This window comes from Salminus brasiliensis, chromosome 14 (assembly GCF_030463535.1).
Source record: "Salminus brasiliensis chromosome 14, fSalBra1.hap2, whole genome shotgun sequence".
Taxonomy (NCBI): Eukaryota; Metazoa; Chordata; class Actinopteri; order Characiformes; family Bryconidae; genus Salminus; species Salminus brasiliensis.
In genome coordinates this window covers 18,131,237-18,151,141 of record NC_132891.1, presented here as the reverse complement: position 1 = coordinate 18,151,141, position 19,905 = coordinate 18,131,237, and the positions used below count along the sequence as shown (strand labels likewise).

The 19,905-nt window shown below is 42.0% G+C and overlaps 1 protein-coding gene across 1 annotated transcript in view; it reads left to right on the top strand.

The window, feature by feature from the left end:
• The window catches only part of klhdc8b (kelch domain containing 8B), a 136,721-nt gene that overhangs the window by 89,090 nt on the left and 27,726 nt on the right, over window positions 1–19,905 (top strand). The window contains exon 4 of the mRNA XM_072697262.1: window positions 5,247–5,471. Coding sequence (XP_072553363.1) covers window positions 5,247–5,471 — 225 coding nt within the window. The remainder of the gene's footprint in view (window positions 1–5,246; window positions 5,472–19,905) is intronic.

Here is a 19,905-nt window from a genome sequence, read left to right as displayed (position 1 = left end):
TACTAGAGAAGAAATACTTGATCACCATTGCACAGCAGAACAACAGAATTCAGCCTCTGTATGTAACTGTGAAATTTAACCCACACTCTAGTGTAGAAGGCAGTGAGGACACACACCCAGAACACTGGGCAGCCACCTCAGTGGTCACAGTTGCGAGTTTGGTGCCTTGTTTAAGGGCACTTCAGCCGTGAACATTGAAAAAGGAGAAAGCACTGTTCCTTCACTCCCTCACCTTCTTTTCTGAGGGGGATTTCAATCGGTTTGGACCGAGCATCGTAGAAAACACTGCATATACAGTTAGTGGAATATGTACATGCACAAGGATCACGCTGGATTAACAGAAGTAATTATAAAGGGCTAAAGTCACCAGCCCCCCCCCCCCCCCCCCCCCCCCACACACACACACACACACACAAAGCAAACATCTGCAGATGAGAACAATGCCCACACACTGATCATGCATGCAGAATACACACACACACACACATTCAAGAAGCCACTGGTCTAAGGAGGAGTAAAACAAAGACTGTTAAAAATAGTCTGATGTAGTGCTGCTGCTAAGCGATCCCAGAGGACACGCCTCCTGTGGTCTGCTCTGCAGTGTGTATACAGGTGATCTGTCCACTGACTGATGAGTCAACAACACAGTGCAAATGTCTCTCGCTTTGTGGGGGCAACCCCACTACCCCAGATTGCTGGGTGTGTGTCTGCGTGAGGGTGTGTGTGTGTGCATTTTAGAGTCAACAAGTCCCATAATATAGTGATAATACAGGTGGACACATATAGTCGTATACGAAAGTCTGCACAGAATTGTTGCACTGCAAGATTCTAGCACTGCCTGCTGCTTCAAATGATCACTGAGTTTATAGCATGAGCAGATGGAGTCTAGTGAGGGATGTTTTGTCATGTGGTCACGTTGGATTGGTCAGTACAGCTCTTGTTTTAAATCTTAACAGTTTGATCAGTTAAAAAGGGATAAGCTTGATTGATTTAGGGTAGAGGGAAGAATAGACTGCTTGGGAATCTCTAACTTTCTCTCACTCTTACTCTTTCTTACTTTCTTTTACTAGGTATTATACAGGGAGGATTCTCTGGTAGCCTTCAGAGGTTGTGTTTTTTTTAATGTTGCATTTGTCTCTTTACATCATTCACTCAATTGTAATGTAACTAAGCTGATTGTGTGCTGCTAATAAATCCATATCATACCTTAAGATGAATTACACTAAGTGATATTTACCCTGATTTTAGTCTTGATTCTCTGTCTGACTGAGGCTGTGTTGAGCAGCGTGTGAGAGATGCAGATTTAGATTGTTGATTGTTTTTTTTCATCCTGACTCCTAAGCGTAATCTAGTAGTGTATACTGGTCAGAGACTCAATTTTCGACTCAACGACCCAATAAAAATTGAGCATGGAAAGTGCAGTTTGTTGGCAGTTTTGTATTTTTATTGAACGTTCCTACTTAAATTATGCACTGATGCTGCAGCGCCATTTAAAGAAGCCAACACCTGCATCATAAGTATCCTCCAATATTTGTTGTTCTACTCACCTCCCTCTGGAGCCTGTACAAACCACACTGACCACATCTTCCCACACCACAACCTCACCCAAAGGCGTTTTTTACATTTCCTTCTGTTAGGTAACGCAAGGCACATGTGTTTTAGGGTATGTTTAGTTCGGTTCAGCATCAGGTTGAAGTCGTGTATCGGATGATTCCTAGTCGTTTAGTATGAGATCGGGAAGTGTGAGATACCCAGTCTTTATATGATCTGATTAAAAATTGTGTTTTAACCAACCTGAAGTTTAATCTAAGCTTAAACAGCACACCTCACAGTCCCCCTACAGACTCTTTAACTTTTATGAAATTGAGGGAGCTTCAGTCAGTCGTGTGACTCAGCCAGCCAAACAGAACTCAGGGGCAAAATCAGTTTTACCTGAGTTCTAACTCATTTTAGCTTTAGACTCATGAAAGTGTGTGTCTATATTTTTTTGAAGAATACTGAAATCCTGTCTGTTATGTACCTTTTCTGCCTTTTCTGCTCCTTCAGAATTATAGTCTGGTTGATATGAGAGCCTAACCAGAAACCCTACAGAGTGATATTGAAACCCATCCATGTTGCAATTACATGTTGAATTTCTAAATAAAAACAAGTTCAGATTGATCGACAGCCTACCATATAAAATGTGTACATGCCATGTTTAATGTTTTGTCATGTTTCTAATAATTTGAAGTTAAGTAAATAAATGGTAGTAGAGGCCGCTGGGTGGTTGTACTTAGAAATTCAACAAATCATTTGGCCAGGGGTCCTTAAATTTGGGGAATACATACAATACATTGCAGTGGTCAGAGACCATTCTGTATGGAGCTGATCATGATGCTTTTACTGAGAAAAAAAGCAATAAAGAAAAAAGAAAGAATATTTGAAGCTGCTGATTGTGATCTCAGAGCAATGGACTGACCACCTCCAGACCTCAACATCATTCAGTGTGTTTTGGATTAATCAGAAGCAGAAAAGTCTTAAAACTAAATATTTAAAAACATTGAACTTTGGAAGTGTAGAACCACCACCAAAACCACGTTTTGTTTACGAGTGATTGTCCTGATGCTAAAAGTGAAGAACATATACTTATTAGCCATTTTGAATGGAAAAGAAAGTTGTTACATGATATTGTAGTAAGGTTATTTGTATGTATGAAAGGAATAGATAGAGACTGTGTGATGAATATGTTGTGAATATGTGGTGAAACAGGCCTTCAAATTGTCACTAAAGACAAAAGAGGCCTCCATGAACTCTTGACATTTTGGTAATCGCACGCTCACACACAGTCAGCATCAGCATAGGAGAGACATGTCCTATTAATCTTTAGCGGCACACACACGCAAACATACACTCCATTCTCTCACTGTCTTCCATGGAAGGAACACAGGTTCAAAAATAATTAAGAAATAGGCTTCTCAATGTAAGACACACACTACTACCTGACGGGCGTTCTTTTGCTTCAGTGCTGTCTGTTCCACATGAACCAATTCAGTACTGCACCAAATATTTCCTGTCTTTCCTTTACCTGAATAAATTCCTTCAATGTGAAAACACACTTGACAAACACAGAATTCGGACTCTTATTATGTCCAGACACAACAGCATGATACATAACTGTGGCCACGGACTAACTAACAATACTGTCCTCCCTCTTTGAACCCATAAAACTGGAGATTAGTTTGATTTCGTAATGCTATCCAGATGTCATTTCATAATTGCATACTTGATTACATTGGAAGTTACGCAATTATTCACATTTACATTTCATTTATATTCGGTATGAAGAGGTTCAAGTCGAGGCTTTTCACAAAAAATGGCAAAAGCATTACAGGAATGTGAAGAGGGTGTTTTTTTCTGCAAAGCATGAATGCACAACTACAGCTTTTCATCAAATTCCAATCATCTCTTTCACAAATGCAAACGTTTGGAGAGAAAAGTCTACAATTTGCACTCGTGACAGCATTTCCAATATGTCAAATAATTCTTAGATTATATATATATATAATAAGGTCTGGCCAGCTTAATCTAGTCAAGATGGTTAACCTCTTAAATGGCCAGTGGCTTGCTGGTGTGACCAGCAAGGAATAGCCCCATCAGTTACTGAATTAGTCTTGGAGTGTTACGGGATTAAGCTGGTTGACTAGGTGTGTTTACAGGTGTACTCACACTACGTGATCTGTACTGCGCCGAGACACGTTCCTTACTGTGCCCAAGCCCACCTCTGCAAGTGGGCCTGGGACTTGTGCACTGTGTCAGTTGGACTCGGGAACGGTACACATCTAGTGTAATCACCCACTGTGTCCAAGCACAGAATTCCAACATGGCGTAAGTGACGCTGGCTTTGTAAAAATCTTATTATACATGCAGCATGATTAACAGAACCTCACTATGTTGCATAATCAGTAAAGCTATAAGGCACATGAGAGAGCTGTGTATCAGCACACCCAAAAACACTTCATTTACATTTACATTTATGGCATTTAGCAGATGCTCTTATCCAGAGCGACTTACAAAGTGCTTTGCTATTTACCCAAGAAAAGCCTTAGCTAGTTAGAATAGACCAATAATTCAAAAGATACCTCTAAGCTTAGACATTACTAAACACAATACAATAAGGCGACCATAGAACTATTCGTCCAAGTACTCTCGGAAGAGGAGGGTCTTCAGTCTGCGTTTGAAGACAGCGAGGGACTCGGCCGTTCGGACACCCAGGGGAAGCTTGTTCCACCACTTTGGTGCCAGGACAGAAAAAAGCCTGGACGCTTGTCGGGATGGCGGGACGAGCCGAGCCGTACTTGAAGCTCGAAGGGCTCTTGGTGCGGATCGGCTTTTGACCACTGCCATCAAGTATGGAGGGGCTGGTCCGTTCTTGGCTTTGTAGGCCAGCGTCAGGGTTTTGAATCTGATGCGGAAAGCAGCTACAGGAAGCCAGTGGAGAGAACGCAGCAGTGGAGAGACATGGCTGAATTTAGGGACATTGAAGACGACCCGTGCCGCTGCATTCTGGATGAGTTGCAGGGGCCTGATGGTGCGCAGAGGGAGACCAGCCAGAAGAGAGTTGCAGTAGTCAAGTCTGGAAGTGACGAGAGACTGAACAAGCACCTGGGTGGCCTCTCTAGAGAGGAAGGGTCGAATTCTCCAGATATTCTTCAGATATACCACAGAGTAAATATTTGCGCCACCTGCCTGATCTGGACTGCATGTGTGTTCAATTGTCATGGCAACTTGACTCATTTTTGTAGTAAACTCTTCTTGATCATTATGAGAGATTTTCAGGCAATACAGAGTGGGCATCGACAGGGTCTCTTACAGTTTATTATCTTTGGTTTGGCTGCTATCATTCTATGTGAAGTTCTGATTGCAGGCTTGCAGAGTCGTGGGGAGGGGGGACAGTTCTGCATGAGCATGGTACAAAGCAGCCTGGTCTTAAATTTGAGTTTGATAGTTTAGCCTGTCCATTCTCATTAAGCTAGTCAGCTAGTCCAAACCAGTATAAGCAGCTGATAGACCAGCCCATCAAAAAAAAATGAAAACGTGCTGGTCAACCTCCATCTGTTTTCGCCTGGATCCCCAACTATTTAACCACCTTCACCTTTGGAGACCAGCTCAGGCCATCTGAAACCAGCTACCATTTTGTAGCAGGCATGTCATGCTTTCGTTATGATCGATAACAAATGAGTTTAAAGAGGTCCTCTTCTCTGTCTCAGGTGGCCGCCAGGGCAAGCTGCCAGTGACAGCATTCGAGGCCTTTGACCTGGAGATGAAGAGCTGGACTCGGTATCCGTGCATCCCCAGCCGCAGGGCCTTCTCTAGCTGCGCAGCCAACGATCGAGCCTTCTTCAGTCTGGGGGGCCTGCAGCAGCCTGGACCACACAACTTCTACTCCAGACCACACTTTGTCTCCACAGTGGAGGAATACGACTCTGAACAAGGTGAGAACTGAACACTTCCTTAGGCAGGCACACACACAAACACAAATCCTAATCAACTTCTTGTTGGAGCCACAAAACACTGAATGAAGCATCTGAAAGTACATACAAAGTACAACATTTCCTCAGTCCGGAGGACATTAGCAGTAGGAGTTACAGTTGTGCCAGTAAAAGCACCAAAAGGCATTAGAATAAGTACAAGGAAAAGTTACTGGAGTTGTAGTTGTAGTTTTGGTTAGCAGCATGGATACACTGCATGCACTTTTATCTAATGCGTAGTGCTGCATTTTCATTCTACATTACATTAGAAACAGACAGCAGACCAGACAGCCTGGCGGCAATGCCAGTGCAATGTTCCCTTGAGTGGTTTCTTTTTAACGCTTTATGTTAATGATTTTTATAAGGTTGAGTTCCGAATGCTTGTAGTCGAGGTCCGTCTGTCAACAAGAAACCCCACATTTACAAGAAAATTTACAACAATGGCAAATATCACCTCACACAAGCCAGTCATGCCACAGCTATTTCAGTATTGCCATGGCAATGCATGCCGCTGTGAGTTGTGTACTGATATAAGGCAGAAAACAACAACATGTAAATGCAGCAGACCTTTTCCATAGTATTGTACCTTCTGGTGTCTAATTTGTGATCTTTCCATCCACACCATATACCTTTTTATTTCACCTGCTATTGATTAAAACACCAACAATTTTTAATACAACCAATTACCGGTACACTACCAGTATGATTAAGTAGTGGGTGTGGCTTCAAGTTGTTTGTGGAGTACAGTCTGCGCAAACAAACCTCTCTGAGATATGCTGGATGGAACGCACCACTTAAAATTGTATTTCACGGACCATTACCTCAGCTGTGTCAAATCAAGCAGTGGCCTCTCACCTTTTCACGCCTTTGCTTTTTTGCCCCTGACCATGCAGTTAGTCATGACTGCACCATTCCTACTCAGTATACTCTTAAAAATAAAGGTGCTTCAGATGGTTCTTTGAGCAATGCTGTAGAAGAACCACTTTTTGTTCCATAAGGAAAGAGTTTACAAGTTCTCAGGTACCCATCTCTGTTAATAACATGGTTCTTAATGGAACCATGAGTGGTTGTTTTGAACCATTTGAGGCACCTTTTATTTTTAAGAATGTAGACCCATTCATCAGACAGATTCCAGATTCCATCTGAGTGGAGATTCTCCAGTTCTGGCTTGTGCTACACTCCGTTCATAGTAGGCTCTATCTTTGTCCAGAGAACCAAAACTCTACGTAGCCTTGTCATGCTTAAACACGTGTGAGTGCCTCACATTAATTCCACTGACTGTGTTCTTTTCAGTGCTGTTTGTGTGCTCACACTCTCCACTGTTATCCCGAATCCTTTGCAGCATTTAATTAAATTGTCATTTCACCCCGCACGCAAGCCGCAGTGGTTGTCAGTATCCTTGAAGGAGTCAGCCGGGCTTCACTGCGCCAGCGCGAGCCTAGTTAGTTATCAGTCCGAGCCACCTCAGCTTTTTAAAGTTAAAAGAAAGACCCCCCCTACGGACCATCAACCCTTATCACAGGGAAATGTGCGCTGTATTTTTTCTCATCTCTTATCACTGCCTTTTCATTCCTTTTTCACTCGACAGCTGTGCGTGCTGCGTGTGCACGCTAGCATGGGCATTGTGAAGGCCGATCTCCTCTATTGATATGAAGCTCAGCCTATACCCTCGACTCGCACCCCGACTCCAGTGTGCTTGTATTAAGCTTTTCCGAGTCCTCTGGGTGCACCATTATCCAGGAAACTCTTTCAGATGGCAGAAAAGAAATGGCTGGGGATGAATGGCAGAAAAGAAAATCAATAAGGCAACAAAAAGCTCTGCAGATTTGGAAGCCCATGCCAGAGTGTGTGTGTATGTGTGTTGTTGTTGTTTTTTTTTTTGTTTTTTTTATCATATCGAACTTTCCAGTGTGACGTCGCAGAGAAAGTTTCTGCATTTAAATTGAAGCAGCACATTCTCTGTCTGTCGAAGTGTGACCTGATAGTCGACTGCTCTCAAGCAAATAGGGAAGGTTGCAGGCTGGGGTGTAGGTTGTAACCTGCTCCACTTTCCGTTTTAATAAGGAGCATTTGCATTTAAATGTCCCGTCATAAAAATTCACTGCTGCGATTTGTGCAGTTAATGGAAGGCGTGTGTGTGTGTGGTTAATAGATGCTAGCGTGAGGGCCCTGTGTATGTGTAAGTGGCAATCAGTAATTCCATTATCATTTTACCTATTACTGCGGAGCCTCTGGAGAATGTAGGCGAGTGTAATTACCAACCCACAGTTACAGGCCAGCTCAATTACACATTCCTGTTCGGTAATCTGCCCATTCACTATGCCAGTGAAGACATGAAATACAGTGTGTGTGTGTGTGTGTGTGTGTGTTTGTGTAGGTTTGTGTGTGTGTTCTTATTTATGCACTCCAGTTTATCAGCCAATATGGCTTGCACACCAAATGGTAGATTCTCCTGCAGACCATGTATTTCAGACAGAATCAGTTTGATTCATTATGTATTTCACACATATGAGGAACTTACAGTATTGTGCAGAGGTTTTAGGCACCTGAACACATCATTTAAACATTATTTGAAATCACATCATTTAAATGTTGCCAATATGAGTGTTTTTGTTGTGTTGTGAGCTGGTTTGAAGAACAAAGCTTGGTTTCAAGCCTTTCACTTTGAGACAGATTTTTTATGGCCAAAAAAGGAACAAACACACGTATATTCATAACGTCTTTCCAAAACTGACGGGCTGCGTCACTGTGGAAATGTTTTAATTAGAGCTTTAACTATGTTCTGCATTGTCTGATGCGTTACACCCGACGAATCAGAGCTCTGTCTTGGTTGCATGCCAAACAAATCCAGATAGCAACAGAATATGAACAGCTCAGATCTTGAACACAAAGGTTTATATGACAGGCAACATGCTGATACGGAGGTTAAAGAAAATACATGGTGGAGCAGAGCTGAGAGGCTGGGGAATGACTATATTTACATTCTCTTTCTCCTTCAAGTCCAGCTAGAAAGTTCTTACTTTCCACTTTGGAGCTCGTTAGGACGGCATGGTTTCTGTTCAAATGCTTTTGTTTGGAAACAACGCCATGAACAAAGCAGAGCTTGACTAAAGTATGAGAATTTGGGGAGTACATTTTTATCCAGGATCAGTTAACAGAACATAGAAGGCAAAAATGCGTCAGATCTGGTGCGAAGGTTCCACTGCATTAAACACACTTGATGTGGATAGACCTTTAAGCACTCATTTGCTAAACCAGGTGTTGAAGCCACTATTTTTTGTGTAAATAATACTTGTGTTTATTCTTATATTAGTGTTTTACTCAGCAAGTTTTAAATTAGGAGCAAATGAGCAAATTTTACGCTTGCTCAGTACTGCATATTGTAGAAGTCTTAACTACTTTTATGAGTACATTATACAGTATAATAAGATATTCATTGCTATGTGATAATTCATGTTGTCGTTATTAAAGAACGTTAGAAAGGGAGAAAAAAGATACAGTTAACTGATAACGAATGTTTAATTAATTCCAGAATTGTTGAGAACGGATAGGCAATGGTTTGTAACCCTGTTCCTGGAGAGCTACCTTCCTGCAGACTTTGGATGCAGCCCTAATCCAGCGCACCAGCATCAGACATCCTTCCAGCAGTCAGTCCAGTCTGTCAGCTGAGTATGAATTGAGAGCCAATAGTTATTCTGACATTCATTTTGCTCCATCTGCTCTAGTTCACCTGGTGGGTCTCCTGCTCCCAGCTCAGGTTATTTGGCTAATTACGAGTTCCTCTCAAAAGAGAGCAGCCCTAGGCTCTGGAACTGTCTCAGGATCATCCCCCTGCAGCTTCCTTAAAGCAGCGATGCTTAAAAGTCTACAAAGAGGTTTGTTAGAGGGAGAGTCATTAACGTTCGAGACCTCCCGCTGCCTCTCCTGCTGCTCTGCGTGTTTTCCTTTCACATTGCCGTTGTCAGGCAGAAGCTCTTCAAGAGATCTCTCCTCTTTATTTATGACATCCAAGGCGCTAAAAATACGCCTCTCTGCCTTATCTCAGTTTATTTTTACCCATATACCCCGTTCTCGCCTCTCCCAGTTGTGATTCTCTTCTTCTACATTTTTTTTGTTCTTCTGGAGTTGTTCATCTGCCTCACTGCTGAGCTCATCTTTTCCTTTTTTTCTTTTTTTTTCCACCCCCTATCCTATCCTACCTTCCACCCCCTCAGTCATATCTGTCCCATCTCTGCCACTTTGCTGTATCTGTCATTGACATTTTAGTTCATCAGGCTAATCTGCAGTAGGGTTGGGTGAGCTCTGCCTCTGCAGCACGCATGACTCAGTGAGGCATTTGCGCTACCTTTCAGGCTGTTTTTTCTTCAGCGGGGCTTCTGAGTCGCTTCAAACCTCCTCTATCCCATAAATCCCTTCTCTCCAGACCCAGGCTGATCTCCACAATTTACCGTTAAAAGCACTCAGCTCCACATGAAGCTCCATTTCAGCTGCTGTATTTCACTCGGCTTCATTTACTCACAAACGAGGGGCATAAAATAATATCTGGCAAAATTTGAAAGTGTGTGTGTGTATGTGTGGTAGAAGAGAGCAGATATCCTTCATCAGCAAAATAGACTGAGTATATTTCTGTAGACTGAGGCTATGCCGGCAGTACAGGCTGCAGTGTTAATCTCCTCGATGCAGTTATGTAAAAGACCGGCATCAATAAACCTGAAAATCCAAGGCCTCGCACTTTTCCCCCAGCACTGAAGAGAATGAAATATTTATACCAGCTATTAAATCGACTGTTAGTGCTTTATGGTAATGTTTTCTGTGGCAGTGTGTTACACATAGCTCATTTTATTTTAGTTTAAAGAGAGCCTCGTCTTTGTTAAACGCCTCAAAGCTGTGAAGCCCTTCGCAGACATCTTTCCACTTAGTCTTCATAAGCCGAAAGCAAGCTTCGCGTTCAGGGTAAATTTACTCCTTAGAGTAGTAAGAGGCATCCAAAATGTATGTTGCGATAATTCACTCGTCTCTCGTGAATTAATTTGTTCGCATTAAACTCAGGAATATGTCATGCTATAATAACCCTGTCAAAGCAATTTTCAAATCATGTGTGCTTGTTGTTTACCAATGTCATAGTGAATCGGCTCTGTGGGAGGACAGGCTATTAACAGGCAGCAGGGGTGCTAGGCTGCTCCTGTGCTCAAAGGTGCATCAGGTTGGGTCCAACAAGGAGCTGCTTTTTCCCGCCAGTGTTGCACCTTTACAGAAAAACGAGAAATCACATGTTTAGTCACGTGTTATTTCCCACACCTTTTTTAGCATGTGACGCATTGTTTTCATATATGATTCTCTCACGTTGTGATTCTTGACATGGCTTGTTTTGATTGGACTGTTTTCTTCTCTTGAAATTGCACCAAAGGGTCAACGTACACTGTGGTTGTCTACTGGAGTGCTGGATATACTGGCACACTGACTAATGAGCAAATCAGGGTGGTCTCTGTTCTACGTTCTATTCATTTTACTGAAGAACCATTGAAGAATTGGTATTTGTTGCTCCTGTGCTCCTCCTACAGTCAGGAAGAGGAACTTGCGCTTTGAGCCACCCCCAAAGGAGACAATTTGGAAGGACAAGCTTGAGAGATGCAGAACTGTCATTGAAAGTTAAAGAATCATATGGACTGACCTGGTAGAGTAATACTTTAGTGTTTTACACACTGTTCTCAATGTTCACCAGAGTTACAAAGTGCAGTTAACAGCATGCCAAGCCTGGAGTAGATATTCTCCCTATTACAGGTCAGTGGGGCATCAACAATTTTAAAGCTCTTATTTTAAGGTCAAAATATTACATATTGTTGCTTTAAACAAATGCAGTGAGCACATGCATGTGTCTATATGACCCAAATAATGTGGTCAGTAATACATCATATATGCTTTTGTGTGGTGGAAAGAGTACTTTTCCTTCGTTAAGGTCTTGAAGTAATGTTAAAATTTGCTGCAACCCTGGAAGAACCACTATGGTCGTCCCTCAGGGGTTTTTTTTCTATATAAAGAGGAGTTGTGTTAAACCAACGTGTAAGGGATACTTTTTTAAGCACCAAGAACCAAGGTTCTCTACATTGCATTCACCTTATTTTTACATGCCGACTTTCAGGGGTTTGTTTCTTCCGCCTCTGTATTGAATTTTCATTATGTATCAGATGGTTTACGGTCATATTGTATTCCAAGTGAATGCAGTCTAAAATAGGCTACTGAAGTGGACACAGATCATAAAGTACTCAGCACAAGCACCCAGCTCGTCTGCATAACTGAGCCATTTGTCTGGGTAAGGATGTTCTGATGTCCCCTCCACAAAATGGTAGGAGCAGATTTGAATGTTTTTGAATGTAGTGCCTTCAACCATAGGTGCAGGTCCTCTTCTTGGAAGGCAGTGAATATATTCTATGGTGCTCCACCGCACTCAATGTTTTTGTGTTGGGTCCATAACAAACAGAAAAAACTCACCTCTCCTTTCTATTATTGTGACACCCTCTAACTCAGCTTATTATTTTACTTATTGTATATGTATAGTTGTCTGCGAACATAAGGTGAATTTCCAAAACAGATATTTAAGTATTTATTCATCTTTATTGGAATACACAAAATATAATATTTTCAAAAATACAGTCATGTGTAAAAGTCAAAGGCCACCCTGTATTGATCCATTAAGTTATCCGTTTCTCATATATTCACTCAAGTATTCAACAGAAAATCTCTGACTCAGTACAGTTTTTTCCTTTTCTGTGTAATAGCTTCTTAATCAGCTCCACATCCTTTCAGACCCTCAGTGTTGTGCCATCTTCTCCCAGTGGAAGGATGAACAGACACACCTGTGGATATTTTTAGATCTGAGACGAGGGTATTGTCCTCAGAGATGACATCTTTAAGTGCCGTTGATCTGATAGGGGGCATTTTTAGGAGTCTGAGCTGTTGCTGTTGCATGGTTATTAAAGGTATTTTTTTATATAGTTTCCCCTTCTTTATCTGTGTATGATCTTAAATCGATTATCCTCAGAAATATCCTCCTGACAAATGAAAGAACATGATCACATGAGCACATTTCCAGGTCCAGTTCATATACACGATGTGACAGGTTTACTTGTGAAGATGTGAAGAACCACATGTGAAGTGTATGTGAATTTTTTTTTTTTCTTTAAACATCCCACAGCATTAACATTTCATCACAAGCCATGTGCCCCTGCAGTCTTTCTCTCTTTTGATGGTATGTTACTGTCTGTGTGTCTGTCTTTCTCTGCCAGTGCTGTAAAAGAATCAGAGGGAAAACTTGTTTCAAACATTGTCTGTCAGTCAGTCTGTCCTTCTGCCTCTCTAATTATACAGTTTTCCCCTGTTTAACTGTTTCTCCACTCATAAGTCTCTCGTTCTTTATTGACTTCTGTCCATTTTTCTCCCAGGCCCTTGTGTTTATGCGTGTGTGTGTGTGTGTGAGAGAGAGAGAGAGAGAGAGAGAGAGAGAGAGCGAGAGGGAGAAAATGTGTGAATGCCTGATTCGCATCTGCACGCGCATGTGCAAGGCTGTCATGAGTCAGGCCTAGCGTGAGTCAGAATAAGCGAAAGTATTGCAGCGCTGCCCTCTCCCCTCCACATCCATCTGCTCACACTGATACCACACTCTGCGTCCACACACCACTCTAATAGCATGAATCATACAATAATCCACAACAATGAATCACAGGCACTTAGCGATGCAGGAACTAGCTATATCCACTGACTGGCAATGAAAACAATTAGCTAGTTATTCCTTTCCGACTGTAACCCTGAGCCACCGAAACCTCTTGCCTTGACTCAAACATCGGGTGTGATTTATAATGATAGTCTTTTACAGATGGTGCACCTCCATGATTAACTTCTCGAACATCTTGTATTTAGCAGAGCGAAATCTGCTAATGTTGCTCAATGGCTAACTCAGCAGGCATTTGTTAGAGATGTTTATACATATTTAACTACCCCATAGTGTGACGCTCGGTTTTGGGCTGCAATTATACTTAAATAGGCATGTTTTGCATCTCCGGGTGTCTCAGCTAAATCAAAAGCGTCTGATTACACTAAACGGAAGCTGAAAGTACAAGAATGCTTCCTTTAACACATTCAGGCTACGTGCTGCTTGACAGCAAGGGGCCACACAGTTCTCATGCTGATGAAGTTTGCCCGATGGTCGCGCTCTGGTATTCTTTACTCAAAGCAGCAGCATCTCGTGAGGGGCTCGTGCTCGTTGCCACAGGAACATTAAGGCATAGGCCCAGGGGAAAGATGAGACGTCAGGCGTAGAATAATTTATTAACTGAAATTACGCCAGGATAAATAGCAGGCAGTGTCTGAAGGTGTCTGAGAATGGCTGCAGCAGACAGGGAGTGGCAGTAAGCGAATTAGAATGCTAAATTTGCCTTGCATTGCATTGCAGTTTCAGCCAGCACCCTGCTGCAGAGCAGCTGCCTGTGTTCTATTGAAACCAAGCATGATGGCAGGATTAATTGGACAAAGGAAATGTAGTTGATCAGGTGTGTGTATGGTATTCTAATGGACCATTACTCATTAGTGAAGTACAGACACACGCAGCAGGCAGGGGCCTAAAGATCAAGGCCTAAAGCCACTAAAGGATAAAGGTAAAGGATAAAGGTGCACGTATTCGTCACTGTACAGTGTGGACTGTACAGCGAAATGTGTCCTCCGCATTTAACCCATCTGGTAGTGAACACACACTCACACGTGTTAGGGGCAGTGAGTACACACACACACCCAGAGCGGTGGGCAGCCAACTCCAGCGCCCGGGGAGCAGAGAGGGTAAAGGGCCTTGCTCAAGGGCCCAACAGTGGCAGCTTGCCGAGCCCGGGAATCGAACCCACAACCCTGTTATCGATATCCCGGCGCTCTAACCGCTGAGCCACCACTGCCCTAAAATAGTTTTTATGAGCAGGGCAAACATCCCAATCAGCCGCAATGTCGAGTTACTTGGGAAGCCTTATAGCTGCATGGTCAAAACACTGGTCACAAAAGTCGCTTTTGACCGATAGGGAATTTCAGAATAAACACGCAAACAAAACAATATAAAAAACAAGCAAAATAGTATTTTATTAAAATATTAAGTCACAGCACAGCAAGAATCTCACCAGCAAAAATGACATCAGGATTAATAACAGGCAGTGTCCCAAGGTGTCTAAGAGACAGGGAGTCAGCGGGGTGTGGAAACATTTGAAATATAGAGTTACTTGGGAAGCCTTATAGCTGCAATGTGGAAACACTCATGCAGAAAATTTCAGCGCCATGTGGAAAAGTCCATTTTGGCCAACAGGGAATATCAGAACAAACATGCAAGCAAAACAATGCAAAAACAAACAGAACAAAGCTGATGTAAAGTGGCAGCCAATTTGCGCCAGCGTCCTTACACCAGTTACTCATGCTCAAGTTGATTTGACAAAGAAAATATCTGCAGTATATTAAAATATACATTTTCAGCACTTTTAAATGCTCGTATTTATTACCCATCAAGTAAATGCAGCAGTTCGGTATGGCGTTGTGTTATTAAAAGAGAAAAGTAGATTAAACAGCACAGCCGGCAGTCACGCGTAGGTCTGTGCATAGGGGATAACCAAAAGAAGCATATTAACACTTTCTGAATACAGAGATGAAATTTCCAGTCATGAAAAGCAAATCAGAATGACATTCTTCCTGGAAATCTCATTAGATAAGCCTCAATCTGTGGTCGTGAAGGTACAGCAAGCTTTCAATATACTAATAGAAAAATGGCTGCTACATTTGATGACTTGTATACCTGCCAACACACACTACATGTCCAAATGTTTGTGGACACCCCTTCTAATGAATGCGTTCAGCTACTTTAAGTTCCTCCCGTTGCTGTGACACATAGATGTGCAAGACTCCCTGGAGCAGTTAAACATGAATCTATGGGCACCATGCCATACGTGGGGTAGAGGGGTATAAAGCCCCCCAGCATGGAACTGTGGAACATTCCCTCGATTTCTGATGAACAACAAATGAGCAGGTGTCCCAATACTGTTGTATGTAGAACACGTGTGGAAGAAGTGAAGTGAACAGAGCCAGGATTGAACAACAAAAATGGATTGCCCACAATGATGCACACAGAGCTGCATTCGGAAGAGAATCTGCTGAAAATCTGTGTTTTCGTGTTTGCCTGGTGTGCTGATGTTGGCACTGATAATCATGTCCTGCTTTATTAGCTGCTTCTGTGTCTCTGTGAGTAGAGAGCATAGCCTCATTAGCATGTTAGTCCTTGTAGCAGGGCTGCAGATTTCGGAGTAGCTGTGACGGCTGCTATTGTAATGATGTGTTCTTGGGTCCCGTTTATACCATCACATCCCGTTTTTAACCAGTGAGAAAGTATTTCTGTTTCTGTTGTTTTTTTAAACACATTGTATGTCCTGTGATGTTACTCAATACCCCATCAACACCCAGTTTGCTTTGCTGTATTGGTACAGTTCTACAGAAACTGTATAAATTACTGCTTTGCTGCAATGTAATATGAGATTACTTTAATATTGAAGTAATTAACCAATACACCTAAATAGCAAGGTAAAGCTCCATGATGTCAACAGAAACATAGAAGTATACACACTGTACTGTGTGTGCGTGTGTGTGCATGTTGTACCTGTTACTGTTGTTTTCACTGGTAATATATTTTTCCATGCAGTGTTAAAAAGGCTTATGGTTGCGATACATACAATACACACATTATGATCACACATTTCAACAAGATTCAGTGTACAGGGCCCCCCAAGCTGAGACTACTACTTCCTAGCATAGCAAAATTTCACAATAAACACACCTGACTCTTACCTTACTTTTTGGAGTGACACGTTGGGTAGTGTTTTTAACCCTATTTGGATGGGATTAAATTTATGTAGGTCCTTGGGTAATTCTCTGTTGTTGGAACCAGCGTTTCTTTGATCACTGTAAATGTAGATGTTGTTACAAGCAGCTGTTGTGAGAGACTAAAATACTGGAAACTGAAGGTCAGATTACTGTTTCAAAAACATAATTTAAATCACTGATAAAATTATTATTGACTTATTATTAGTTCAATAATGCACGGCTTGTTCTGGCTCCTGCAATTATACAGATCTCCACATTGAGGAGGGTTTACCCAGTAGCGTCACAACATCGTCAGCCCCCCTTCTGATTGTGGCATAACCAGCAAGTTAATCGGCTCATTTTGTTGAAGGGTGCACCTCATCTGAACAGGCACCTCATCGAACATTATGAGAACTCCCATTCATATTTCAACCAGTGGCTCATTTATAACGTGGCTGAACTATAAAGTCGGGCTAATGAAAAAAATACATGGTGCTGTAGCTCCATAGCCAGGGCCTAGACACGCCTCTGGTGCCAAGTCGCCAGCATCAGGCTGCAGTGTGAAAAAGTATTTTGAGAACTTGAGGCCTTGAGTTCAGGTGGATTCTTCTTTAGGCAAGAAGCCCAGAACTATTCTTTGTCTGTTCGGAAGGGGATACTAACTTGTACCCAAAGGTGTTAAAAGTATTCACATTTATTAATCAGGTAGACGTGTAGATACTAGGGTTTAAAAAGACTTCTATAGAGGTTGAAGTATCAACTTAAGCTTTTTACTCAAGTAAAAGTGTAAAAGTACTGGTTTTACTGGTCAAAACTACTTAAAGTATAAAAGCAATGTAAGCAATGTAAAAGCAAATGCCAAAAGCTTAGGCCGCACCACAGGGGCCTATATTGCACTACCCCACCTCCCCAAAAAACATTTTTCTAAAAGCCATAATGACTATAGTGTTCTATTAAAATGTTAATGTTGAAACATTTTGGAATGCACTTGGCTACTTGTTTCAGCTGCATTTGTACTTAGTTACGTGAAACCTCTGCTTGTACCTTCTGCACATCCTGAGAGATGTGCAGAAGTACAGTATTAGTAGTACGATATTTTTCCATCTAAAGGATTAGGTTTTTCGAAGGCTATGGATTTGTTGCTTATATGTTCTGAAAATCAGAATGTTTTCAATTCAAGCAGATAAACTGTTGTGTGGTGAGTTCTTTGGGGATAAATAACACATTGACAGACAGTGAGGGAGATGCCAAGCAGAGCACCACTGCTGCAGGACACTGCAGGCGATTCCCTGTTGTTTTAAAGGTGACACTTCTGTATTTACGTGCTCACAGTGTGAGTGTGTGTGCTTGTGTGTCATTTCACAGTATGTTCCTTCTCTCCTCTCACACAGGCCCTCTCACCTCTGACAACTCTCTATCACTCCCTGTTCTTAACTTACACTCTTCACACTCCTTCCCTACTGCTCTCCTTCCATGCCTCCCTCTGTTGTCCACTGGGTTTGACCATTTCTTACCCAAACGCTGGTGCTCAGAGGACCTCACGGCAGCTCTAACCCAGTATAGAGCTCTAACCGAGATGGCCATGGATTAGCCCATTGATCCACTCAAATCCATCCCAGAGTGCATCTCCGCTGGGGAAAGAGAGAGCATGAAGATTTATTAGGGCTGAAGTGTAGCTCATTCCCATGAGCTTTGAGGGTGATAGAACAAGAACTTTGTCTAGATTGGCTTTTATTGGATAGGTCTAATCATAAGCTAACAGTTGACAAAATGAGGTGATATGAGGTCAAACGAGGCTTGTGTTGTTTCCTGTTGTGAGTTTCTTTGTTTAGTGTGTATTTAGTAGTATAGGGCATAGATCCATATAGACTGCCATAACAGCCGCTCAGTATGCAAACTGCTATACATTTGCATTTTCTGAATCTATAAGGTTGGAAATGAATTGAAAAGAAAAGAGGCCAGAATACTTTGGTGCAGTGGAATGCCTGAAAATCTTTATTCATTAGAAAATCCATTAGAAGACTCTTCTCTGGAGTTGTGATTGATTGCCAATTTGATTGGCTTGAGGGCTTTTTTGCATATTGCAGCCTTCAACAATATTCGCATCAATATCAACAGAAGTGAAGATCACACTAAACGAAACATGCAGTTCTAATGTATCAAATCAAATGTATTTGAATTGCGCTTTTTACTACTGACCTTATCACAAAGCAGCTTTGCAGGAATCAGTAATCAGTAAGAGGACAAGAGATCCAAAAAACATAAAAATATAAGACCCTCGGTGAGCAAGCCAGAGTCGACAATGGCAAGAAACAAATCTCTCAGAGCTGGAGGAAGAAACCTTGTGAGGAACCAAGACTGTTCTACTGCTCAGGTGTGCTGATATAATCATGATATAGTATAACTAAAAATAAAATCACAGTAGTGATGGTAAGAATAATGAGAGTAATGATGGCTAATGGTGGTAATAATAACATATATAAGACATTTAGAGTCCATGTAAATTTTAACATAGTCATTTGGCAGATAGCAGTAGCAGGAGGGTGGGCAGCTGGTCTGACACGGGTGGCAGGGGAGCCTGGTGGTCAGTCTGGTGGGTGGTAGCTGGTCTGACGCAGGTTCAGGGGACCCCAGCGGTCAGTCTTCCAACAGGTCAGGCCGGATAAGTGGATTTATGGAGACTCTGGCATGTCTGACTATAACAGCCTAATTAAAAGGAGAGAGCCAGAAGGTAACACAGCCACGGGGGCACCCTGAAACACTGGCATCCATCTGCTCCACTGTCCACAAACCCTAGTACACAAATGTATATCGTTGTGTTGCCATTTTTCACCCTGTTTACACCTTGTTACTTCATGTGTATATCAGAAAAAGGCCAAGCCACAAAAAATGTGAGTGTAAACACACCCAAGACACATTTAAAGCAGGTACAAATCCATTTATTCAAAACACTGTAACCAATGTAAAGACCAATAGAAATGCTCCAAAAGTATTTACAATAAAATGTTTTACAGTGATCTCTTGAAGAAATGTAAAGTTGCCGTTTTGGAGATTTGGAGTTTTTTTGTGTGAAAGGGAGGATATCTTAACGTGGAGGTGTCTGTAGTGCATGAGGACAGCAAGTATGTGTGTGTGTCAGAGATGATTGATTTGTGGGCTTTAAATAAACAAAGGTTCTCATTTCCCGCTGGGGTCATTGTTCTGAGCCTACAGACCTGTCCATCAACACACTCCTCCTGCTCCACAGAGAGGGAGAGAGAGGAGCACAGCTGTGCATCAGCTGAGAGAGAAAGAGAGCAGGGAATAATGCATCTGTCATGACTGTAATGACATATAACTAATTATGTGTGTTTTTCGTTTACGTGTACAGGGCCTTTGTGCAGATGCTGTCTTTTTTTAGCTTTGCAAGTACAGCACAGCATGGTCGCTAATCATCAAGATTTGAGTCATTTCTTTTTTTAGCAAAGCTGTTGAATTGGATTACAATAAAGCTGCAGCCTTTGCTGCCAGTTCATATAACTACAGA